The 27,562-nt window shown below is 38.4% G+C and overlaps 1 protein-coding gene across 2 annotated transcripts; it reads right to left on the bottom strand.

Annotated features, from left to right (window-relative positions):
- Positions 1–209: 209 nt before the first annotated feature.
- On the bottom strand, positions 210–27,562 carry LOC106057325 (lysosome membrane protein 2-like). 2 transcript variants are annotated; one of them, XM_056039724.1, is made up of 16 exons: positions 27,405–27,562; positions 25,810–26,009; positions 24,170–24,368; positions 22,714–22,876; positions 20,764–20,915; positions 19,443–19,587; positions 18,084–18,186; positions 16,590–16,657; positions 13,073–13,167; positions 11,197–11,246; positions 10,109–10,178; positions 9,466–9,782; positions 6,062–6,180; positions 5,007–5,108; positions 2,443–2,602; positions 210–580 (listed from the first exon to the last, which is right to left on the bottom strand). In XM_056039724.1, the coding sequence occupies exons 2-16, from the start codon at positions 25,994–25,996 to the stop codon at positions 468–470; spliced, it is 2,043 nt and encodes a 680-aa protein (XP_055895699.1). In that variant the 5' UTR covers positions 25,997–26,009; positions 27,405–27,562; the 3' UTR covers positions 210–467. The 2 variants fall into 2 exon arrangements, with proteins under 2 accessions (XP_055895699.1, XP_055895700.1); XM_056039725.1 differs by lacking the exon at positions 27,405–27,562 and having other exon boundaries at positions 25,810–26,075.

Below are 27,562 nucleotides of genomic sequence, written 5' to 3' on the forward strand. Positions count from 1 at the left end.
TAATTTTTAAGTGTGAATAACACTAATTTTGGGCCCCCTCAAGTGGGGGCCCACCTTCCCCACCATAGCTACGCCACTGAGTCTGAGCAGGTACTCCCTTGGCACATTTCTAATTAGAGTAGCCGACTACAGTGTAAAATTAGATGAGTTGATTGACAGAGAGGGAAGTAAAACACAAGAAAAAAAACAGTTAAAAAAACAAGTTTACAAATAATAATATAACTTTATTGTAATACTTTAAACACTTTCACAGTATAATGTCAATACCAATTATGAAACAATGGTAATTGTGGAGTTTAGTGCTCTTCACCTCTGACCTTTTTGTGGACATTTTTTGGCAACGATAGACTAGGATAACAATGAAGGATAACAATGTAGGATAACATTTTGGGATAATAAATTACAACATTTCGATGGAGAAGATCACACAGGAGGCTAAGCATTGTCAATCGTCTCAATGTGCACTGTCAATCATCAGCCCCAATGCGAAACATGAAGTAGGTAAATCTCCGGTAGAAGGGTGTACAGCAGTGACAACAACATGGGGCTCTGGGTCTTAAGTCTTGATATCTGCTTTGACCTGTGGACGTACGATGTGGAGGCAACGTTACTAGGAGTACGCTAAAATAGTACAACCTGCTTAATAAGCTAAATGGCAGACCCACGTCAAAATGACATCCCATTTTCATTAAATTTAGGGATCTCAAATTATTTTATAGGAAGATTCCAGAGCAAGATGCTGACTCCAGAACAATTTACAAAACGAACTGTTCTGTTGTCACCGATAAATATATAACATACTGTAGACATTAATAAATAATAATAATAATAACAGAGACTTCGTGTTTATACAAATAGACATAGAAGACTCCTTTTTTATTGCCTCACTTCCTGTTAATTACTTTCTCACAAAACATCACAACAAACAATGACGTAATATGAACATACTAGCACACGAACTATCTGGAGAGTTGCCTGATCTGGAAACCACTTCGCGGTTCACAGATATAGGATTAGTTATCTTAACCCTCAAGGGTGGCGTGGTGGCTGAATGGTTAAGAGCTTAGCTTCCGCATCTGGAGTCTTGGGTTCGAATCCTGGTGAGGACTGGGATTTTGAAATCCTGGATTTTTTAGGGCGCCCCTGAGTCCACCCAGCTCAAATGGGCACCTGACTTTAGTTGGGGAAAAGAAAGGCGGTTGGTCGTTGTGCTGGCCACATGACACCTTGCTCCTGGCCAAAGAAATAGATGACCTTAACATCTGCCCCATTGATCGCAAGGTCTGATAGGGGAACTTAACTTTACTCTGAACCATCCAACCCAGTGTTTCCCAAACTGAGGCCTGACTATGTGTTCCACGAACTACTGAAATAATTAACTAGTAGGCCTGAAGATTAATCAAGTTAATGAGTAAATAAAAAAAACAAACGATTTGATTTGATTAGCTGCTCTTGGTAAAGGAACCTTTTTTTGTAAAAGAACTTCACTATGAACTTTGAACTGACCTAGTTTGAAGAGTACCAGAATATTTCAAAAAAACCAAACAAGCTATCGTTATTTTTCTGCAGTTTCCTACAGACTATTTAAAGCGCAGCAGGATTTTCTTGAAACAAAGTGATAGCCTACAAACAGGCTTTGAGGCCACATCAGATTTTAGAATTCATCTCACCATTATTGCGCCTGATATCAAAAAGTTAATGATCTTGAAGTAGTTAACCTTTTTTTTTTCATACATAATTGTATGTATGTTATTATAGGCCTATATATATTGGGCTGTCTAACATCCGAAAGTTCAAAAAGTTATCCTGATAAGTGGCGTAGCTTACCAAGAGAAAGGGAAATTCCCATTGCATTTGGATGTGGGTCTCGACTTCCAGACGTTCCCATCAGGTACTTCCCTTCTCCAATCAGCTCTGCTCTAAGCTTCGATGCCCCCCCCCACACACACACACACTAATCTGATATACAGACTTAGACAATTGTAATAATGGTTTGGGTTTGGTTTTGGTTTTAGGCACATTAGCACAATTTTAGGCCATGTCGTGCCTGCATTGCCTTAAGGACTACTCTCTCTCTCTAGATAACAAGGGCTAAATTCTATACAGTATCATCATTAAAATCAAGGTCTATTCACAGTTAAAATAGTAAAGGTAGTAAAAATTTAATAATTTGGTAAAAATCTAATGTAGATAGTACATGTTCACAAATTCATAAATCAGATCTTCGTAGACAACCCCACTTCCCGGATAAAGCCCAGTACCTTCCCAGGGTCGACATTATCGAATAGTGTTTTTAAGTCAGTGGCTCTAAAAATATTTCTCCCTGACATCCTGGTATCTGGGGCAGTGAACGAGGATATGTTCCACGGTGAGGCGAGAGTCACAGTACTCACAAAGTGGGGGCTCGTCTCTCTTCAGCAATTGTAATGAACGTAAACTTACAGCAGTCCAAAGTGCAACACTTCTTGGCCGCCGCCATTATCACGTGGATGAGACAAAGTCCCGCTATCGCCAACAGGAAGTACATCAGCACGTGCAGGGCGTAATACTTGAAGCTGAACCAATAAGCTTCGTCGATGATTTCTTTACTAGCTGTCAAATCCTGACCAAAATATTGAAAAGTTTTTAATCCAGACCAACATATTTGACAGTTTAAAGGCTAATTGACATATTTAGTAGGTTAAAAACTAAATCCGGATCAACATATTTAGCAGTTCAAATACTGATTAATAACATATTTAGCAGGTTAAAAAACAAAACCTGATAACATTTTAGTAGGTTTCAAAACTATGTTCGAATGTCTTCACTGAAATGCAAACCTTTGAACTTTATGGGAGAATTGAAAACTGATTTTGTAAACATTCGGTTGTAAGAAAAAAAAAATATTTTAAAAAATGTCTCTCTCAAACCAAATAGCTATAGTTACATATACATGTAGGCCTAGATATCTAATATTTTGGATTTTTGGCACATAGGGCGTAGGGCCTACAAGTCAGCGGTTATCAACCTTTTAAGCTCGGCGAATGAGTGTTGAGCTAGTCTCGTTTACATTTGTTAAAGTGAAACGGTGCAGTCTTAAAAAGTATCCTTACATTAAAAGGCATTGTGCGAGAAAATGTAAAATTTAAATATTTAAATTCATTGCAAGCTTTAGTTCCAATAAACTAGTGATGCCCAACGTAATTCGACCTGCGGGCCATTTCACTTTCCGACACTCGTGTCGCGGGCCACAAGACCGAAAAGGTACAAAACCGAAATAAAATTGAACTGAAACAATTTTATTAGAAACCTCTGGATCTAGTAGCCTGCTTACATTAATTAATGGGATATCTGAAATGTATCTTTTTGTTTTTACGCGCCTCTACTTAAAATGCGAGCGACATTGTAGCCAGCTTACCAACAAATCATTGTCTTCTTTTGTTTCTCCTCCAATCTCTAGGCGTAGTTTAACAATCATTGTATCTCAGACTCAAACCAAGAAGGACGACATATTTGTTTTATAATGCCGTTTATATGTTGTTTATTTTTAAAACAGCCAAACTTTCTTTATAAATCAAATATGTTGGCTTATTATCACGTTTCACAATAGAATTAAAGATCCGTTCAACTTTTCCAGGTAGATTCTAAATTCAGAGTTTCTTCAGGTCTTCCATTACATAACGTACAAGTTATAATGTTAAAGGCCCTTGTACCAATCCATCAGAGAAAAGGAGAGGCCCTAACGTACTTCAAGATACTTTTCAACTTTAAAAAAAGAGGGGGTATTTTCTACACTTTGTGTCGACGTTTCTGCAGGCCGGATGGAACCACGACGCGGGCCGTATCTGGCCCGCGGGCCGTATTTTGGGCATCACTGCAATAAACTATTGAAGTTTAAAAACAAAAAAGGTTACTTAGTGAAGTGGTATGAATTTCAGATGACCCAAGTGATGCACATGCAAGAACCTTAAAAGGCACATTTCTTGTTCTATATGCTAGGACAAATTCGCACAAGTGCTTCTTCTTCCCTAGTACCATTAGAGCATGGATTGGGTTGCCTGAATCAGCCAGCAAAACCAATGACTTAGCATTTTAAGTCTCTAATTAGCATGCATGACTGGTTTAACGCATTGATACGCGTAGGAAGATTTGCAACAAGACGAGTGGCCAGGGCGAGAGAGCGTCGAACCAATAAAAAGCTGAGAGAAGAAGCAGGCCTTTCTGCAACTGACCACACCCACCCATGCAGCGGCTTTTTTTTTTATTAAAGCGAGGATTGGACTTTACATTCATCTTCGAGTCCATAGGAACAGGGGCGTAGCTAGGAATTTTCCATCATCTGGAGGCCCGGGGAGGGGGGGGGGGCTTGACCTCTTTGGGGCCCCTGCATTTTGCGTAATATTTAATTTTTAATGTAAAAAAACACATTTTGTGGCCTCTCTCAAGAGGGGGCCCGGGGGGATTTTCAGATTCTTCCCCCTCCTTCCCCCACCCTAGCTACGCCACTGCATAGGAAATAAAAATGTGCTCATCTTCGACCACGAAAGAGGAGTTACATACGTGAAGGACGTCGTAATCTTGACTTTTGAATGAACGTCTGTAATGTATAAGATAAGATTCGACTGAACTGTGCTAACGACAATGAACGTCTGTAATGTATAAGATAAGATTCGACTGAACTGTGCTAACGACAATGAACGTCTGTAATGTATAAGATAAGATTCGACTGAACTGTGCTAACGACAATGAACGTCTGTAATGTATAAGATAAGATTCGACTGAACTGTGCTAACGACAATGAACGTCTGTAATGTATAAGATAAGATTCGACTGAACTGTGCTAACGACAATGAACGTCTGCAATGTATAAGATAAGATTCGACTGAACTGCACTAACGACAATCAACGTCCGTAATGTATAAGATAAGATTCGACTGAACTGTGCTAACGACAATGAACGTCTGTAATGTATAAGATAAGATTCGACTGAACTGTGCTAATAATGACAAACAAGACTAAAGCATTACGTATTCTATCCAGTACGTTGGTATATAGTACTTGGTGTCAATCAAGTCGATAAGCACCACCAACTGGTGTCTTCTGAGCTGTCGAAACACTCGACCAGTCAACTGAAACAGAGCAAAGGTCATGGTCAAACGTAAATCAATCTCTAAGAATAAGTGAGCAATTAATTAGCCAGAGACAATTTGTACTAAACCAAAAGGATCGATTAAGAAAAATATTATGCCAAGGGCTGATAATTTTAAATAAAAAAAAACAACTTTTTAAATACATTTTTTATACTATTAAGGCACAATGTACATCCATTTCTTCATACTATAGACAGAGTACATCCATTTCTTCATACTATAGACAGAGTAGAACTCTCTAGCCTCGAAACTTTCACTTTACTCTCTAGCCTAGAAACTTTCACTTTACTCTCTAGCCTAGAAACTTTACTCTCTAAACTAAAAAGAAAAATAATTTTACTCTCTAAATTTTATTTTACTCTCTAAACTATAAGCTGTCACTACAATCTCAAGGTCCGAATTTCAATCTGATAAGGCCCTAAGGCTTTTTGAGATATGGGTCCCCTTGTAATCAACATAAGGCAATTTTTCATTTGTTCTTTCTTCTTCCTGGAAACATAAAGGGCCCTAAGCTATAACTAATGTTGTATTTAGATAAATCCAGCACTTCTACCATCTAGTCGGCTAGCTTTTACATTCGTCAGCTTCGAAATGCTTTACTATTTATAATCTCGTTTTGGAAACGAGGCATGCAATCTCGTTTTGGAAACGAGGCATGCAAACTCGTTTTGGAAACTAGACAGGCAATCTCGTTTTGGAAACTAGACAGGCAATCTCGTTTTGGAAACTAGACAGGCAATCTCGTTTTGGAAACTAGACAGGCAATCTCGTTTTGGAAACTAGACAGGCAATCTCGTTTTGGAAACTAGACAGGCAATCTCGTTTTGGAAACGAGGCATGCTTCAACCTAATTGTCATGAAATGCATGATACGATCCTAGAAACTTTTGGAGGTACACAAAAAACTAAAAAAAGTCAAGGGTCATAACTCACCGGGTGTACGTCAAAACCTGGTCTGTGTTTGGACTCGTCTGGTTTCATCCCCAGAGTTTGATTCGTGTAGTACTGGTCAGCTCCAAGAAAGTGGGGCAGTGAAAGGAAGAGAGGCTGGTCTGGGGAGATATTAGGAACAAGTCAGTTTGAAAAGTTTGTGTATAGGTTGGGGAGGAGCATGCATGACATGTATGGATGGTTGACTGGTCGAGTGGCATGCTCATCTGGCTGTCAAGATGGTCCCAGGCTTGAACCTCGCCCGCTTCCATCCCCTTCCCTTGAACTAGGACGTAATAATAAGTTCCGGTGGAACGTCCAACACTTGTGTATCAATAGTGCTCATTGCACTACACTACGACTTGCCACACTACGACTTGCTACACTTCGACTTGCTACACTACGACTTGCTACACTTCGACTTGCTACACTTCGACTTGCTACACTTCGACTTGCTAGACTTCGACTTGCTAGACTTCGACTTGCTACACTTCGACTTGCTACACTTCGACTTGCTAGACTTCGACTTGCTACACTTCGACTTGCTACACTTCGACTTGCTACACTTCGACTTGCTACACTTCGACTTGCTACACTTCGACTTGCTGACTTGCTAGACTTCGACTTGCTAGACTTCGACTTGCTACACTTCGACTTGCTAGACTTCGACTTGCTAGACTTCGACTTGCTAGACTTCGACTTGCTACACTTCGACTTGCTAGACTTCGACTTGCTAGACTTCGACTTGCTAGACTTCGACTTGCTAGACTTCGACTTGCTACACTTCGACTTGCTACACTTCGACTTGCTACACTTCGACTTGCTAGACTTCGACTTGCTACACTTCGACTTGCTAGACTTCGACTTGCTAGACTTCGACTTGCTACACTTCGACTTGCTACACTTCGACTTGCTAGACTTCGACTTGCTAGACTTCGACTTGCTAGACTTCGACTTGCTACACTTCGACTTGCTACACTTCGACTTGCTACACTTCGACTTGCTAGACTTCGACTTGCTAGACTTCGACTTGCTACACTTCGACTTGCTACACTTCGACTTGCTACACTTCGACTTGCTACACTTCGACTTGCTACACTTCGACTTGCTAGACTTCGACTTGCTACACTTCGACTTGCTAGACTTCGACTTGCTACACTTCGACTTGCTACACTTCGACTTGCTACACTTCGACTTGCTACACTTCGACCTACTGACTAAACTACACTACGACCTACTACACTACGACCTACTACACTACGACCTACTACACTACGACCTACTACACTACGACCTACTACACTACGACCTACTACACTACGACCTACTACACTACGACCTACTACACTTCGACCTACTACACTACGACCTACTACACTACGACCTACTACACTTCGACCTACTACACTTCGACCTACTGACTAAACTACACTACGACCTACTACACTACGACCTACTACACTTCGACTTGCTACACTTCGACCTACTGACTAAACTACACTACGACCTACTACACTACGACCTACTACACTACGACCTACTACACTACGACCTACTACACTACGACCTACTACACTACGACCTACTACACTACGACCTACTACACTACGACCTACTACACTTCGACCTACTGACTAAACTACACTACGACCTACTACACTACGACCTACTACACTACGATTTACTAAACAACTACTTACTACACCAAGACTTGAAGTTAATCTTCAAACATTTTAGTTGTATTCTTGGTGTGTTTTATACAACATTAAGATTTGTTGTTTTTTTTTAACAGAATCGTTCATTTCAAACATTTTAAACGCCCTGTTGTAAAAAAATTCAGCTCTAAATATTTTTTTTCACGCTATCAATGGAATCTCCAGTTTTGAAGTTAAAGAACTTTACTAGGTTAAAAAACAACAAAAATACACTATTCATCTTAACTATTTAACCAAATTTACGTATACGGTAGTATCTCGGCCCTCGACCATATTTCATTCCAGAATATTAGTCGAAAACCGTTTTGTTTGAACACCGAACCATAAGAACTAATGGCAAAATATGTAATGCTTTCTTATGAACCAGATACAGTAAAAATAAATGAATTGCAAAACTGTTCACGGTAGTACTATGTGTACAAAGATAAACAGTGTACAGTAGTATTAGTAAATAAATAATAAAGTAAATTAAAAACCCTTTATATCATTCTCGTATATCGTTCGATGTGCTGTGATTGCGTAAATAGTGGCTATGTATTGTCTGATTTACCAAAGTTCAAGGGCAGTAACTTTATTGTTGCCAAGTAAATATAAGAGAACTGGGTAATGGTTTTTGAAAAATCGTTATGCAAAGAAGTTTGTATTAAGTCTTTATTAAAGTTCCCCTTTTGTTTTCAAACAAGTTTTAATTCTCTCCATAGGCCTTATTATTTTCCATATTTGATCTGACGGAATTGTTCATTTTGTTCATTTGTATTTCACTTCCCTGTTATGATCAAAGTTCTATAAATTCGTTATCAGAAAATATTTTATTTGGTATTCATTGGCCTCCTTCAGTCGTGAAACAACTACGGTTCATCTCGAACACTTTTTCATATGGCTGTGGAGCCCTATTTTAGAGAGACACTCCCGTCCACATATATTGCAGGTCAAGGTGGCTTTCGCTTTGATGGTAGAGGAGCTAGCCATTTTCCGTGTGGCACGCTTTTCTTCAAGAATCGAGGTCCATGTTTTCTCGCTGTCTATAGCTTTCTTGGTCACCGTCTCTCTCCAACTAGTGCGGTCTAAGGCTATGTCTTCCCAATGGTCAGTATCAATGTTCACTGATTTTAAATCCCCTTTTATCACATCAACATAACGGAGGTGGGGGCGATCAGTTTTTCTTGAGCCAGACGCAAGTTGCCGTACAGAATGATTTTCGTGATGCGATTGTCCTCCATCCGGCGAACATGTCCGAGCCAGCGCAGGCAGCATTGCCTGAGGACTGTAAAGATGCTGGGAAGGCTCGTTCTCGCGAGGATCTCAGTATTACACACTCTTTCTTTCCATGTTATTTTTAAGATCCTTCGAAGGCAGCGCAAGTGGAATGAGTTAAGTTTTCTCTCTTGTTTTGTGTAGAGGTTGTCCATGACTCGCTGCTGTATATAGAATAAAAGGGGAATGTATGCTCTTTTTATATAGCACAATTATCGAAAGAGTTAAGTCATAGTATGAAAATGTAATAGTTCTATGTTGAAATCATTTTGTATTACAACCGGAAGAGGTTACACAACGTACACATAAATTAACATATGCTTAAAAAAAACAGATTTTCAACGCTCCCATTATTCTTTACACCGGATGCACCAAAAAAAAAGCCAGTTATTTATAGTTTCACCAATTAATGAAAACTCTAATAGAAAAATCACTCACTATCTTTAACAGTACGTATTGAATAGAGTCCAGACGGTACACAATCAGGCGTACAGTAACCGTTACCATTGATCCGGGTCAAAGGCTCGTCTTCTCGAAGTTCTGCTACAGTTCTGGCACTTTCGTCTGCCGAGTTTCCATCAGCAGCTTGTTGAAGTCCGAGGAAGTGGGCTGTTTGATTTTCGAAGTCTTCCTCAACGGTATCGTTTGAATATGCATGCTGAGTGTCATTAGAGAACTCGGAATCGGGAATGATATAGCGATGAATATCGATACCATACGAAGATGTCACCTCCTTGTATTCAAGAAAAAACTTTCTGTAAAATAATTGTGAAACAAACACAGATCTAGTTACATAAACTCTACGGTCAATTTTTTTAAAAGACTAATACAGTAACACTACAGTTTTTAAAGAAGTGAAATAATACGCTCTTTATTAAACATAATTAAATACCAATATTTGGCAGTTCTGGTGTTTTGTAGTTACGTATAATTGAGACTAAATAAATATGCTTTCAAAAGTCTATCATATTTCTTTCACTAATTTAATTTAGCGAAAAATCGCAATGAAAAGGTTAATTTATAACTATTTTTACATTACCATCTGGCCTTCCGCAAATTGAAATGACATACGAACTCTTACCTGTACATACGCGGATCGAAAATCACCAGACGACTGGATGAGCTCACAAATGGTAGGAATGATGTGCCATCTGAAACAAAATACTGTTAGACAACTTCTAGTGCAGTGCAGTCTGCAGTGATGGATAAATTACGGATTGAGGCCAACTTCAGCCCAGCGAAGGCTTCAAACCAAGCCGTCCCATATATCGTGATTGAAATATCATGACAATTGGAGATTGTCGCACTGAAGCTATCACGGTTTTATTTTCTGTTTACATTCAATTTTTAAGAATCGGTTTACTTTCTTTAATCAATACAATTTAGTTTAAAAGAAAAGAAGAGAAAGCGATGATAAGAAATATGGTGGAGATAAAATGTAGGCTAACCTTAATTGAAAATGTAAACAAATGCAAAGAGGAAGGTTAGGTTTCCAAATCGAGACAGGGACGCCATATTGACACATTACTGTAGCTAACCAACTAACTACTGTGTGCAACAAATGAAAAGATGTCCCGTGATGAAGAAAATTGTTTATTAAAACACTTCGCTTCGTATATCGGATACATGAAAAAGCTTATTATTTATGGATTGGCTTTCGTGTATGAAAATCTCTACAAGAGCAGACCAAGACCATTAGTTGTAGGCCTTAACACTGACCTGGGGCATCGCAACCCGTGGGCAGTGGAGATCATTAGCTCGTCGCCACGTTGTACAGACCTGTTATGTAAGCGACGAATTATTGGTCCACACTGCCCACAGGTTGTGACGCTGCATATCAGTGTTCAAACTTTCTATGACGATTGGTCTCGATCTGACACAAGAAAAGATGACGTACAACGGGACATTTCAATTTATGGATAACTGGAGCCACCTGAAAGGTTTCAAACAAAACTTGTTCAATTGGCCAGCCATGTTGGAAATCCTCTTTCCGTTGCTAGTGTTCAAATACACTGTCTCCAACGAAGGAACACACCCATTTAATTTCAGTTTAAAATATTTCAACTGGGGTGGGGTAAGGTAAAAGGAGAGTCAGAAATTTGAGCTATGGAATTAATCTACGAGACGTATAACGGGCTGGGGGGGGGGTATTAAACTAGCCTCACTTACCACGACCATAGATTTGGTTGGCTTCTTTAGTTGACCAGTAGTCCAAGTTTCTGAAACAAGACAGACCAGAAAGTTTCAACTTTATAGCTGCAAGCTAATATTAATATAAAAGTAAAGTACTCCGTGCAGACATTGCGATCTATAGGGCAGATGATCTAAAAAAAATAATTTCGGACTACGTTTAACTTCCAGCACAACGACCAACTGCCTTGACCTTTCCTCAACCAAATTCAGGTACTCATTAAAGTTGAGTTGACCGACGGGTGTGGCTAAACATTCCGAAAGTCCCAGCTTTCCGAGCTTCGAACACGAGACTGCTTAGGTTCAGATTCGAGCAGTTTTACGGCGGAACTTGTACTTAATCGCCCCCCCCCCCAAAAAAAAAAAGTGTACCATGGTTAAAATGTGAACGAGTTCATCCTTATTTTAAAGGTTTGGTTTTTGGCTTTTGGCACAATTCAGGCCATGTCGTGCCCATACTCTGTTTGGGACCCCTCAATTCAAGAAAACATTAAGACACTGGAACAGACACAAAATAGAGCAGTGATTCATAACAAACGAATATTCACATTTGACTAGAGTAACATCTTTAGTAAAATCACTAAATTTAGAAAGCCTTCAGGACAGAAGACTCAAAAGTAAAGTAGCAATTATACATGAAACACTGAACCATAATCTTCAAATACAAAAAAACAAAATTTAATAAAATACTCTGAAAGACACAAAGATAAAGGCACATTCCTCGTTCCATATGCTAGGACAAATTAGTACAAAAGCTCCTTCTTCCCTAGTGCTATTAGAGCATGGAATGGGTTGCCTGAGCGAGCTAGGAAAACCAATGACTTGCCGGAGTTTAGGTCATTGGTTAATATGCATGACTAAATGCATGACGCGTATGACGTAATCATCTTTTTTGAAGTAACGTCTGTATCATATAAGGTAAGATAAGGGTTACTTCCTCTATCTATGTCAAGTGGTTTAAGAATTACTGAGGTATTAAAAATAAGGTCCTCTCACAACTCAAAAAGTAAAAATATTTATATTTTAAAATGTAAAACTTTTTTTTTTGTAACAGTATATTTAAACTAATTCGTAACTCGTCACAACTGGATTTAAAAGCTATCACCAGATGACTTGTACCCACTTTAAATAAAATTACAATATTTTTAAAATGCTTTTTAGGTAGAGAGAAATGGATGCTGATCAAATAAACCAAATTGGCTTTTTAGATTCAATACATAGATGTTCATACTCTATATTGGTTTCCAAAATATTCGAGGACCTGGTGACTACTAATTATTTTTTGAATATACTAAAATAAATCTGCAGGGAACAGTACCGTAGAAAAAAGAACATTAAGGAATGGATGTAAGAGAATCTAATCCAGGAGAGAGACGATCGTCAGATCATGTGTGGTGCCCCCAACAGTCTGACAGACCAAGAGACAGGTTAGGGGAAGTAACTAGAGCTAGGGGGGGATTTGTTTTTCCTCTGTATGTTTTTCGGTAAGTGTGTGTGTAGTGTGTTGTGGCTCTTCCGCCGTGTCAAATACAAACAATGAAATAAAACAGGAGGTAACCTTCAAACACCGGCGAAATGCCAAAACAATCCAGATATGTAGTCGACGCTGATGTTGGGTCAACAAATATGTTTAATGATCAAGAAGGGAATCGTCCGATGTCAACTAGGTCCGTAAACTACTAGATCTACTTATTCTTTCTGTGATAGGAAAAGAGTCTTGCCTCTATCAAATCCTAAAGCGTTCTTACTTTTTAACAAACCTTACGTCATCGTCACTAAGTAAAACGTTTCCCCCTATTCCCGAAACAAATAACTAAATCCTAATCATGTCATAGCAACCGATCACGTGACCTACTCCTTGTTGTTCCAAGAATAGATGTTGTTGAAGCGAGAGAGATTGGTGCTGCCACTTTCCACACACAGTCGAAATGTTTCGGAGCCGTTTTTGATCTGCAGATGAAAACAAAATGTACATTTTAATTTCCCGATAAGAGTTGGCATTAGCATATCGAGAGCATGGATAAGAATTTCTTGGGCATTGACAAGTAACTTTAAGATCTATAATAGTAAAGTTTCCCTTTCAGATCTTGCGATCTATGGGGTAGATGATGTCAAGGTCATGTACATTTAAACAGGTTCCCCATTAAAAACCCAGTGGTCCAGAAAGCAGATATTAGGTTTCCGTGACAGTTTGACAACCACTTCTTGATTGTGTAGGTATTGAACTATCTATTCCAGTGATGCCCAACCTTATTCGGTCTGCAGGCCATTTTAATTTTCGGCATTCGTGTCGCGGGCCATAACACCAAAAAGAAAAAAAATAGATAATAAGCTATTTTTAATAGTTTTATTTGTAGACCTACTAACATAAATTAATGTGATGCATGGCGTTTATTTAAAACCATCTTCTGAATATCTGGCTGCATAGATGAAACACCAAGCTGGAGCACTGAATCTAGATGTTCATCCGTGAGGCGATTACGTCACATGGTTTTCGCCCGTTTCATCATTGAAAACGTTTGTTCACACAGATAAGTGCTTGAACATTGTGATCATCCTTAGCGCTTATTTTGGAAGAAACGCTTCTGCAGGTAACATGGAGCAGAAGTCAATGGTCTGTATCACTTGAAATTAGTCAAGCAGGGATGTCTGGCTTTGTAAATCAATCAGTTCCAGTTGTAGATCTGTCGGAGCACTTGACACATCGGCTGCAAACGGATTGTCAAAAAGACGGATTTCATTTTTTAAATTATGAAAATCTACACATCTTTCACTGAAATTTTTCATCAAGAGCCTCAGAAGTTGGATCATTCTTTATTTAGGGAAAGACATATTTAGCTGCTTATCATTTCGTAGAGTGGTACAGGTTGGAAAGTGGTCAAGATGCACCTTTTCCGCCTGTTGAATGAAGAGTTGCAATTTTTTTTTGGAAAGCACATATGTCTGCATACACATGCGAAATCAATTTGTCTTTCCCTTGTAGTTTGGTGTTGAGTTCATTTAGATGTGATGTGATGTCTCATAAAATAGCCAAATCCCACAACCATAAGGGGTCGTTCAGTAGTGGCACTTGTTTTGATTTATCGGTCATAAATATTTAAATTTCGTGTCTCAAATCAAAAAAAACGTTTTAACACCTTTCCCAGGCTTAACCAGCGCATTTCACTGTGAAATAGAACGACTTCTTATTCGGACTCTGTCAGAAAATCTTTGAAAGTTCTGTGATTCAACGCCTGTGATTGGATGAAATTAACAGTGTTGAGCACAATCATCATTACATGGTCCAAATTCAAAACCTTTCCACAGAGATTTTAATAACTCTTGCTGCCATTCCGCTGTAACATCCAACCATATTTCTAGCGCCATCAGTAGCCACTCCGACCAATTTATTCCAAGGAAGAGCAAGGTCCTCTATGATGGTTGACACATCTTTGAACAGGTCTTCTCAAGTTGTAGTGCCATGCATGCTCCTCATAGCTGCTAGCTTCTCTGTTATATCAAAGTTGATGTTTGTACCGCGAATAAATACCAAGAGTTGCGCAGTATCAGTTGTGTCATTGGACTCGTCAGCGGCATCACAAAACATTTCGAATTCTGCTGCTCTGTCTTTTAATTGTGAATGGAGATTTTCACCCATATCTTCCAATCGTCTTGTAATTGAAAGGCTGACAGCTTCTACTGCATTCTTCTTTTCAGGACACATTTCTTCCATCACTGCTAGCAAGCACTTTTTTACACAATTCGCCATCGGAAAAAAGGCTTCATTGCTGTACTTAAGATGTGAGCAACTCTGTAGCTTGCCCTTATCGCACTCATTTTCTTGTCTCTTTTTGTTAAATATTCTCGTCCATCCCCCAATCTCTAGTCGTAACTTGACAATCTTGTCTTCGCGGCTCAAACCAAGAATGCCACCATATGTGTGTTTATGTGTTTGGATTCATAATGCCTTTTAATAGTATGTTCTTTAAAAACAGCCACACTTTCTTTACAAATCAAACATGTTGGCTTACTATCATATTCCACAAAAAAGAAAAGATCTATCCACTTTTCGTTTCTTAGGCTCTCTCATTTCATTGAATCACAAACGTTAAACAATGCGGTACCAATCGCTTTGACATCAAAAGAACACGACCCAAAATGATGCATCAATGATGCTCTGTGTTGCACACACAAGATGTCAAGGACACGGCTAGCTCAAGACAGTAGCGGAATTTTCCAAGAATTAAAAATAGCTGACTAGTTTTATTGCCATTGAAAAAAAAACAACACTTGTGTTCTTACAATACAAAAAATATTTACTATGAATATTAAAATACCAAACATAAAAATGGAATTCATCAAAGAATGAGTGAGAGTCCTAACTGAAAGAGATTATTTTTTCAACATTCTAATTTTTTAATTTAAAAAAAAATGTTTTTTTTAATTAATTTTTTTTACATTTATTTTTACATTTTTTTTTTTTTACATTTTGTTCCAATGCTTTGGCGGGCCGGATAGAAGCACGTCGCGGGCCGGATCTGGCCCGCGGGCCGTAGTTTGGGCATCACTGATCTATTCGATCATAAATGTCTAAAATGATGCTCTTAGTATTCATCATTGTCTATAGCATGAGCGTACACTGGTTGCCTGAATCAGCCAGGAAAACCAATGACCAAGAGGAGTGTTTCCCGAACTGTGTTCCTCGGAACCCTAGTGTTCAGCAAGGCCTAAATAGGAGTTACAAGAACTACTGGAATTAATCAACTAGTAGGCCGCGACGTGAATTAACTTCTCTAGAAAAATCAGCAAAGTGTTCCGCTAAATACTCAGAATGTGCGAGGTGTTCCATTATGGAAAAAGGTTTGGGAACCACTGACCTAGAGTTTAAGTTTATTATTAACAAGTACGCCTAGATTACGTAGGACCATAGACATAAATAAATATAGACTGGCCGATTAAAGAGTTTTATGAAACGAAAATTTGTGACTTGCAATTTTGTGTACTTTATTATACAGCATTTATGAGCAGTATAAAAGTTATGTATTCATATCTATTTCAGCCATAACCTATACAAGTATTACAATATGTTCACTAGTGTTTTGTTTAATCTCTAAGAATGAAGATCATGCAATTTTTCATAATTCGGAAATCCGACAACAATAGATGTACATGTTTTCAAGTTACATGAAGTTACTTCCTTCGGCCAGTCTATATTTATTTATGTCTATGAGTAGGACACAATGATCTCTTTTGAAGGAACCTCTTTAACCCTTAAAGTGCTGAACTGTTTTACTATGAGTGCATACACAATTCTGATGTTTAGAGGCTAAACTACCACACGCGTTTTAAGGGTTAATTGATCTGAATATATGTAAGAAAAACGTAATACTTACATTCACTGTTTGATTATCTACATCCATTGGGTAATAATCAAGCGAGCTGAAGATGTTGAACTCAGTTTCTAAGAGATTTTATGGAAACAAAGTTAGTATTATTTCTTCACATTCATGTATATAGTACTTGTAAACATTCAAGCCAATTGTGCTCTTGTATTGTGCGTCTTTTTATGCTTTAGTGCGCTACGGTTTAATTTTGTTATGGACATGTGTGGAAGGGTAGGCCTATCTCTCGGCGCTCATCAAACTAAACTCAGCTCGAGTTGAATCTCCATTTCTTAACGATATTCCTAGTTAAGTAGTCTAGTGGTTTATATCACTCGGCTACCCATCCCTTTAAACATAAATGTAAAACAGGACTAATAAAGTTTGAAAAACCTAACAGTTATAAAACAGAAGTCATTTTCTTGCATGTATAGAAAAGTATCAGATTTAAGTTTTAAAACCTGGCAGTTATAAAACAAAAGCCACATTTTCTAGCCTACATGTATAGAAAAGTATTAGATTTAAGTTTAAAAACTTAGCTATAAAACAGAAGTCACATTTTGTAGCCAGCAAGCATAGAAGTGTGTTAGGTTTATACCGGAACAAATCTGCACAATATAATGGTGGTGAGGTGGGGAGGCGGGGGGATTGAAAATTGTTGCAATATCCCGAAAAACAGGAAGGCTGCCTATCTTGTATATGCTCATGATGATCCCGAGTTCAAATCCTACTCTACTATCCACCTAACTTAAAGATTTAGCTAAAAGAAAATTATCATATCTGGAGAAACGTCCGAAACTTAAAATCAAAACCCAAACTAAAACATGAAACAAGTACATAATATATATATAGTTCGTCCATCGTGGTTCGATGATGACCACTTTGTCATCCAGGGGGCTGAGGGCTTTGCACTGGGGTTTTATGCCTCCTCATGTGGCTGGTGAGACCCATGTGAGACCCATGTGAGACCCATGTGAGCCCGGAATGTTCGGCCGCATACTGGGAAGGTTATTCCAGCTGGAGCTAGTGTCGTTTGCTTTGCTTTTCTTCTCTGGCGTTTTTCTTCTGCCAGCGTGGTTCTCTTGTCCTCAGCAACCTGTGCGCCAGTTTTCACAGCGCGACGCCATGATGCTCAGTGATGTGCCTCATACTATACAAGGACAGTTATTTAGCTACATTCATGTTATGAAACAGGTTTCTAGTAATAGAATTTTGTATTCTGCCTATCGTTATACTTGGCCTCAACACTGACCTGGGACGTCACAACCTGTGGGCAGTGGAGAACCAATAGCTCGTTGCCAAGTCGTTCAGACTTTTGGCGTGGCAGCGAGCTACTGGTCTAAACTGCCCACATGCTGTGACGTTGCAAGTCCGTGTTCAGTTCAGGCCTAATACGACTGGTCTCGCATAGCTTCGCCCATCATGGCCAATCAGTGTTTTTGTTATTGAACACGTGACCAGTATGTCGCACGTGCACTGACGTAGAAGATATAACGTGTGGCTTACCTAGCTCCTCGATAGAATATCGTCTGACGACATCGTTCATCAGTGTGTGCACCGTGCGAGTCCCTAACGTTGAACGGGTTGATACATTGGTCTGTCCACGTGGCTGTATAATTAACCAAAACAGGATTATGGACACCAGTACAACTCAATGCTGAAGATCTAATTCGCGTGTAGCAGAGCCTTTAACAATGGCGTAGCTTACTTGGCGATAACAGGTTAAAATGAACGCGGGCTCACGACCATTAGGGGCCCAATACCAGTAACGTAGAAACCATGATGCGTAGAAACCATGGTGCGTAGAAGTTTCGTGCGCTTGGGCCCATGACTCGTGATCCATTGAGGCCTTGGGGATGACACCATAGTGTAATTTATTCGAAAATTCCTAAACCGAACTTTATATCAACTTCAAGACATTAACTCGTGTTTTCAGCTAGAGTCTGTGTACCAGTATAGTATAAGTAATGATAACTAGTCCTATACACACTGTGCATTGATGTTTATGTTTAGTGACAGCTATACTAACTGTTATGACAGTATTACTTGTATGGATAACGTTATAACTGAATTGAGTGTTCTAACACTATATCATAGAAATATCTTTTTTTTATTTGCTGATGCATAGGTCTATTGTTTTTTTCTTATATTTATATTCATCTATGGGAGGGGGCCCGTCATCAAATTCTTGAACCCAGGCCCACGCGCACATTGCTACGCCACTGGCCTTGAATGACTTTGCTACAATTTGAAGAACTTTGTAATCATCAATACAATTCGCTGCAGTATCAGAGTGCGATTTAAAACAAGTAAAAATGTCTTTAATGGTAAAGATGTTTATGCATAAAATGTTTATGCTACATATAAAATTTATCTAAGGATGGCTAAGAACGTAAAGGTGAATTTATTTGCGGGTAAGATTTATTTAAAGGTAAGATTTATTTAAAGGTAAGATTTATTTTCAGGTAAGATTTATTTTCGGGTAAGATTTATTTTCGGGTAAGATTTATTTAAAGGTAAGATTTATTTGTGGGTAAGATTTATTTGTGGGTAAGATTTATTTAAAATGTAAGATTTATTTAAAGGTAAGATTTATTTAAAGGTAAGATTTATTTAAAGGTAAGATTTATTTAAAGTTAAGATTTATTTAAAGTTAAGATTTATTCAAAGTTAAATGTGAATTTGAAAAAAATATCTGCAAATGATATTTTTCTAATGGTGATTAGATTTATGTAAATGCGAAATTTAAGATTTATGGAACTGTGAAATTCAACTACAGGTAAGATGTTCAACTACAGGTGAGATTACCTTTAAAGAAATGTTATATCGTAAATAAGCTTAAAACAAGACCAAACTCAAACTGACCAGAGCCTCAAGATCGACGGTCAGTATCTCTACTCCTTCGGAGGCGACAGACAGGTTTCGATCAAACTTGTACACGAATGTGTCTGCGTAGCAGACGGACTCATTTTTGGTGGCCCACTTCAATCCGTGCCTGGTTTCTGTTCCTCTGGAAGCCAAAATAAAATAACATTCAGCAAAATTAGGCTTCGGGAAAAATAGTGGAAAATCACTGACCTATGTAATATGCTGAAATACGTGAAATTGTTTTCAACTTGGAGTTCTTTTATGTACTATGTGTACTCGGCATTTATTTATTTTGCGAAAAAAGAGAGAGCTCCTATCAGACTAAACAAAAATAATATGGTAGGGGAGAAGATGAATAAAAAAAAAAGAGATGGAGATAACTCGCAACAGGTTACAGAATCATAAAATAAATTTGGCATGTTGGAGAGCACAGTGTACCATCCTACGGCCCGCGGGTTAGATCCGGCCCTACTTCATAATGAAGTTGCAGATGTTTGGTTCTACCTAACTTAAGGGTTTCTTGAGGTGATGAAGCCACGTGTATTATGGGTAATACATGGGGCGCCCAGGCTGAAAGGGTTGCGAGCACTGCTCCAAATGCCTTCCTGAACAAGTGCGTCAGAGGATGGTCATGTGACAAGTGCATGTTATCTAGCTAAGAAATTACATATAATATGTGTGATCTCTAATTAAAATCATATTTTATAAATTTAAAAATAGATATTTCATTTACGTTTCTAATGAAGTTTATTCATTTTTTTTAAAGCGATAGTTTTACAGTATAGAAATAAAATTTTGAAAAATTTAAGCTTTTAAAACTATTCTATTTTTGAATAAATAATTCATGAATAATCTTTAAAGTATGAAAATAAATGCTATATAACATAAACGCAATTTAACTTACTCTAAAAAAACAAGCATAATAAGCGATTATTTCCCTTTTCAAGTTACACTATTACAAGCAAGACATATTTTTTAAGACCTGATATGGCTTGAGCCACTGCTGCAGAATTTTTGTCCCACAAAATGTTTAAATTTTAGTTTCTAGATCTAGAATCAAAATTCTGTAATGGAAAAAAATATGGCTGTTGACCTGCATTTGTCATTTCTTTAAGAACGTCTGCAATTTATAAGATATGATTTGAAGCAAACTTCAGCTTTTCGTAGCTTTTTTTGTTTTATTTTTTATTCTTCTTTCGGCCCCTAGACAAAAGTATAGGTCTTTGCTTTGGGTTACAAAACTGCTCTAGAAACAAAAAAAATAACACTAAGGAACAACAGATGTAACAATACATAAAGACACAAAGTAATAACTCACTTGTACACAAAAGGTCCGATTTCTTCCATAATTGGTCGCGCGTCATGTTGGAACACATCAATCCAGTTGGTTACATTGAAGTAGTACACTCTCAGAATGATGTCACCATTCGGGTTTTCCCAGACCGAATCATTCGGCCTCAGTATCATTCTCTGGGTTGAAAAGACATTCTTATATGAGATGTTTGTCGAAAGTTAGACTTTTTGTGTGTGTCTGTGTTCATTAATATAATAAAATGTGAAGGAATTTGTTTTTTTTTTTTCACAGGTACGTTAATGTATTAGATTTATAGTTTAAAGACAAAAATAGAGCTAGCGGTATGATCGTTCATAGTTTATTTTTAGGAGTTTTTGAGTTTTTTGGCACATCGGCACACTTTAGGCCATGTCGTGCCCGTTTATTTTTAGAAAGGAAATCAGATTAAATGGTGTTCCTGGAATGAAAACTCTTGAATCCAAATCTCTTCTGCTTTGCGACTTAAACCAAACAATGGAAAAGCTCTGGGAGTCAAATCGGGGGAAAAAATCAGTAATTGGTGACTCTTAGGAGACTTGTAGCACACCAGTGCCGGCCCCAACGATTTCGCGGGGCACAGTCTGGGTAGGGATAAGCATAATGTCATAAGATTTTTAATTAGAAAATACATTCTTCTTTGCAATAATTTGTTTTATTAAATGAAAGCTGACAATGCCGTTTATTTTTATTGCGCGAAGGATTGGCACCACAAATAGACAATTGTGTCTATTTTATGAGTTCTCATAAGATTTTAAAAATTTTAGGAGATTTCCAGGTTTTTTTCGCATACTTTACAATTTCAGGAATTTCTAGGAGGCCCTAGATTAGAACATCAGGAGGCCGCGGAAACACTGTTATTATATACAAGTTAGAATGGTTTTATTTCATAATTTACACCTAGAATTAGCGCAGTGTCTATGAAAGTGCGAGGCCCACTGCATCCGCATAGGTTGCAGTGGCCTAAGGCCTGCCCTGTAGAACAAGGGGCTACAACCTGGCAGAACCTGCAACGACAGTGATCTCAAACTGGATTGGGTGTTTATCGTTCTTTTGGCGTTGTGTGTGTGTAGGGAGTGTAGTATAGTGTACCATGGTATGTTGTGACATAAATGTGTAGTGCAGTGTACCATGGTATGTTGTGACATAAATGTGTAGTGCAGTGTACCATGGTATGTTGTGACAAATGTGTAGTGCAGTATACCATGGTATGTTGTGACATAAATGTGTAGTGCAATGTACCATGGTATGTTGTGACAAATGTGTAGTGCAGTGTACCATAGTATGTTGTGACATAAATGTGTAGTGCAGTGTACCATGGTATACCGTGACAAATGTGTAGTGCAGTGTACCATGGTATGTTGTGACAATGTGTATTGCATTGTACCATGGTATGTTGTGACAATATGTAGTGCATTGTACCATGGTATGTTGTGACATAAATATGTAGTGCAGTATACCATGGTATGTTGTGACACAAATGTGTAGTGCAGTGTACCATGGTATGCCGTGACAAATGTGTAGTGCAGTATACCATGGTATGTTGTAACAAATGTGTAGTGCATTGTACCATGGTATGTTGTAACAAATGTGTAGTGCAGTGTACCATGGTATGTTGTGACATAAATGTGTAGTGCAGTGTACCATGGTATGTTGTGACATAAATGTGTAGTGCAGTGTATCATGATATGTTGTGACAAATGTGTAGTGCATTGTACCATGGTATGTTGTGACAAATGTGTAATACAGTGTACCATGGTATGTTGTGACAAATGTGTAGTGCAGTGTACCATGGTATGTTGTGACATAAATGTGTAGTGCAGTGTACCATGGTATGTTGTGACATAAATGTGTAGTGCAATGTACCACGGTATGTTGTGACCAGTTTTCTCTGCATTAGTGTATCTCTTACGCACAGCATGTCATTTTTCTTCTCACCTGTCGGATATCCACCTCGACGCCATGGATGGCCGCGGCATACAACAACAGCACTACACAGCCCAAGAAGAGGGCCACCACTCCGGACAATGACGGGCATTTAGGAGACCTCACAAAATCTTGTAACCTGTCACAGCAGTTTCTCCGTTCAACGATCAAATAACTTTATAAAAACAAACAAACAAACAGCTTCAATTTTATGGGATTGTGAAAGGCTATGTCTTTGTGGCAGCAATGGCGAACACATTTCCATAAGGATCAATAAAGCAGTCTTAGTCTTAGTACAAGAAACTAGAGGGTTGAATAAGCAGAGCTGGCCACTTATGGCCATAAAACACGTTTACCGGTATCCAAAGGTAGATGTATATATTTGAAGTGGCTCATTTAAATATTCCCACGAGCCACTTCTGCTAAGCCAATACTGGTTCTACACATAAACACAAGCACAATTAAAACGTTAGTTCAGTGGCGTAGCTATATATTTGAGGCCCTGGGGCTTGACCTCTTTAGGGGGCCCTTGCATTTCGACATTCGACATTATGACATGAGATAGTGGTGTAATACTTAATGTTAAAACTTAATTTCGAACACTCATTTGGGGGGCCCTCCTCAAGTGGGGTTTCCCCTCAAGTGGGGTTTCCCCTGAAGTGGGGTTTCCCCTCAAGTGGCTTCCCCTTAAGTGGCTTCCCCTCAAGTGGGGACCCTGGGGTGATTTTCAAATAATTAAGAGTGTAATACGCTACATCAGTTAAGTTCTACTAGCTGTTTGGCGCTACAAACAAAAGACCGGGTACTTACACCAGCCCAATAGACTTTTGGAACTGGTTAGTAAGAAAGAAAAATGGTATCTTGTTTTAAGATTTAGACGTTCATTCAGAAGATTTTTACCTCCTGCAGCATACGTCGAAAAGGAATCACCAACGGTCTTGTCTGCATTATGTGTAGCAAAATATGTAGGTCAAAGCTGGTAAACCGTAGCCACGTAAAACAATGCTAATTCTTCCTTACTCTAGGACTCAAGACACGCCCCTTTTGATTCTCTCTCTATATATAATCAGTGCTTTATTTATGTACAATGCTACTTGAACTAGAGGTTAGGGCCCCCACTTTCTTGACCACCTCCCCCTTAAAAGCGCATGAATGACTTTTTAAAAAATAGTTATGATTTTAAGTTAAATATATATAATTTTAATGTCTACTTCTTTATTGTATATTAATTTAAACCTCTAGGTATCTGAAAGTCAAATTTGGCACTAACATACTATTCGGACTTTTATAGGGCTCCATATCTCAAATAGCTAAGGGCCATATCATCAAATTTGGCACTATTTGGTACTATTCGGACTTTTATAGGGCTCCATATCTCAAATAGCTAAGGGCCATATCAAGATTAAATGCCGTTCTGTCCATAACATTTAATTCACCCGCCGCGTTGCTAAATGCAAAAACGCCTTACACTCTCCCACACTGGTGTATGTCACAGCTTCCATAGCGAGTATGAATGACTTCTTGGTTAGCTCGTGTTTCTGGGTCTATGTCCGGCATAATTATTGACCGCCTCATAGCAGCTATGGCCTCGATAACACTGGCTGGTCTAGTGTCCACGTCAGGGTCGACAATGTTTCTGGCACCTTCTGGGTCATCGATCTCGGTCTCTGGAAAGAAAATGGGTAAATTGGCATCAGTATGTTAACAGCATGAGTAGGTATGAACAGCTTCCCTAGAATTGGCATGTAACCTCTTCACTGTGTTTAGTTTACTTTCGAAATACCAAAATGTTTTCTATATGAAAGTATGACTGTATGCATGTCTAGATGGACGAATCAACCTGATATTTGGGATTCTGACGGTTAACAAAATGACAAGGAAGCTGAATGGAACGTCAATGTTGCCAACTTTTTTATATTAAAAAAATTTGCTACAAAAGGAAGAGCTTTGAAAAGTGTCTCTGCAGGACACATTTTGATGGGTATGGTCTACAATCGCGAATGAAAAATGAGGCATTGCTTTTTATTCTGTAAACCGGATACGCCAAAAACCAGCTATTTATAGTTTTTCTACCATTCAATAGATGAAAACCTAAGAGAAAATGACGCACACAGAAAGCAATTTACTTATAAGCAGAAGGGAAACATTTTGAAATGTACTCTCGGAGTGTTGAAAGACTCGAAACTATGGTGGCAAAGCTGGGCTTTTTTCAAGTGAAAATAAAATTTTAAAAATTATATTCATAAAGACAAAAACTTTAATAAACTGTTGCCATATTTGTTCAGTATGTAATAAATTCAAACACTCTTTAAAAATATTTTAAAAATTGGGATCCAATATACATGCTTTAATAACTGCTTTTATATTCTGTACATCGGAGACACCAAAAAAGCTTGCTATTTATGATGATGCCCAGGGGAGGGGGGGGGCTGCGTGTCAAATTCGGTCCGAGCATCTGTATATAATCCGGCCCAAAATTATATATTATATATGATGGGTATCCAGTTATAGGCCTTGCTGTCCTCAAAATCATTAGGTTAAATTTGATAATGTATCGATAAATGTACTTACGCAGAGAGTGAAATCGTTATATGCAATATTTAGGATTTATGTTGCTTTTTAATCTGTAAGTATGAAGATCCTAAAAGGACGAAGACAAATAGTAGTACTGTCTACGGATGTAGGCTATTACCTACAGAAAATGTGTTAAGATTACATTTGAATTTCGCTGTCTAGTCTGTAAAAGATTTATTCAAACAAAGCGCTCAAAAGGTCACTTTTTTTTTTAATAAGAGATTGTCATAGTGGCATTCCATGAGGCCCTTTCGGCCCATTGGCGTACCGGCCCACCGGGCATTTGCCCGAAATGTCCTTATAACCAGTCCGCCCCTAAAGATGCCTCCAGATAAGAATGATCTTTTTTTTAGCAAGCTACGCAAGAATAGCGAAATCATTTTGTCTATGCAGCCTGATGGGAAGTGCAAGTATCACCCTGAAAAGCTGAGTAATACATTATAAATAGATATGAACATTTTAACTATAACAAACAAAATATGTGTGTGTGTGTGTGTGTGTGTGTGTGTGTATTGGATGATTCAGAAAACTTACCTTGTTCAGTGGTGGCATTAGCCTCATGTTGTGACGTAGTCTGGGATTCGCTATAGGTCGACATGGCTCCTGGGTCGTATGGCTCCGACGTGGACTCGACGTAGATGGGCAAGTCTTCAGCCACCATGGTGCCATCAACAGCGTCATCGTAGCTAACACTTTTCTGCTCCAAGTCTGTGTCGGACATCGCCTGGAGATGGCTAGAACAAGTATATTAGCTAACTTTGCGATGTCGGAAATCAACTGGAAATAGAAGAGATATGTTAGCTAACTTTGCGATGTCTGAAATCACCTGGAGATAGAGATATGTTAGCTAACTTTGCGATGTCAGAAATCAACTGAAAATAGAAGAGATATGTTAGCTAACTTTGCGATGTCGGAAATCAACTGGAAATAGAAGAGATATATTAGCTAACTTTGCGATGTCTGAAATCACCTGGAGATAGAGATATGTTAGCTAACTTTGCGATGTCAGAAATCAACTGAAAATAGAAGAGATATGTTAGCTAACTTTGCGATGTCGGAAATCAACTGGAAATAGAAGAGATATGTTAGCTAACTTTGCGATGTCGGAAATCAACTGGAAATAGAAGAGATATGTTAGCTAACTTTGCGATGTCAGAAATCAACTGGAAATAGAAGAGATATGTTAGCTAACTTTGCGATGTCGGAAATCAACTGGAAATAGAAGAGATATGTTAGCTAACTTTGCGATGTCGGAAATCAACTGGAAATAGAAGAGATATGTTAGCTAACTTTGCGATGTCGGAAATCAACTGGAAATAGAAGAGATATGTTAGCTATTTTTGTGGTGCTGACATCGCCTGGATATAGAACAAATGTTAGTTGTGAGCTACTGACATCGCCTGGATATAGAACAAATGTTAGTTGTTAGCTACTGACATCGCCTGGATATAGAACAAATGTTAGTTGTGAGCTACTGACATCGCCTGGATATAGAACAAATATGTTAGTTGTGAGCTACTGACATCGCCTGGATATAGAACAAATATGTTAGTTGTGAGCTACTGACATCGCCTGGATATAGAACAAATGTTAGTTGTGAGCTACTGACATCGCCTGGATATAGAACAAATGTTAATTGTGAGCTACTGACATCGCCTGGATATAGAACAAATGTTAGTTGTGAGCTACTGACATCGCCTGGATATAGAACAAATGTTAGTTGTGAGCTACTGACATCGCCTGGATATAGAACAAATGTTAATTGTGAGCTACTGACATCGCCTGGATATAGAACAAATGTTAATTGTGAGCTACTGTCATCGCCTGGATATAGAACAAATGTTAGTTGTGAGCTACTGACATCGCCTGGATATAGAACAAATATGTTAGTTGTGAGCTACTGACATCGCCTGGATATAGAACAAATATGTTAGCTGTGAGCTACTGACGTCGCCTGGATATAGAACAAATGTTAGCTGTGAGCTACTGACATCGCCTGGATATAGAACAAATACGCTAGCAGTGTTCTAGGTCCGAGTCTGACATTTCTAGGAGAACAAATATGTTAGCGATGTGTTATCCTCTAATACGCAATAGGAAAAAAAATGACATAAAACATACAAACTTACTCAAGCTGTGTACTTAAAATCCCTGAAACACGAAATCTTACTTGGGTTTATCTTTCAGATAAGGATGAAATACTGAAATGGTTAGTGTGTGTTTTTTAAAGGCACCCGATAACAATTTCAGTGTGTGTATATTGAACACAATAGCGTCCCTCGTGACC

Source organism: Biomphalaria glabrata, chromosome 8, assembly GCF_947242115.1.
Source record: "Biomphalaria glabrata chromosome 8, xgBioGlab47.1, whole genome shotgun sequence".
In the NCBI taxonomy this organism is placed as follows: Eukaryota; Metazoa; Mollusca; class Gastropoda; family Planorbidae; genus Biomphalaria; species Biomphalaria glabrata.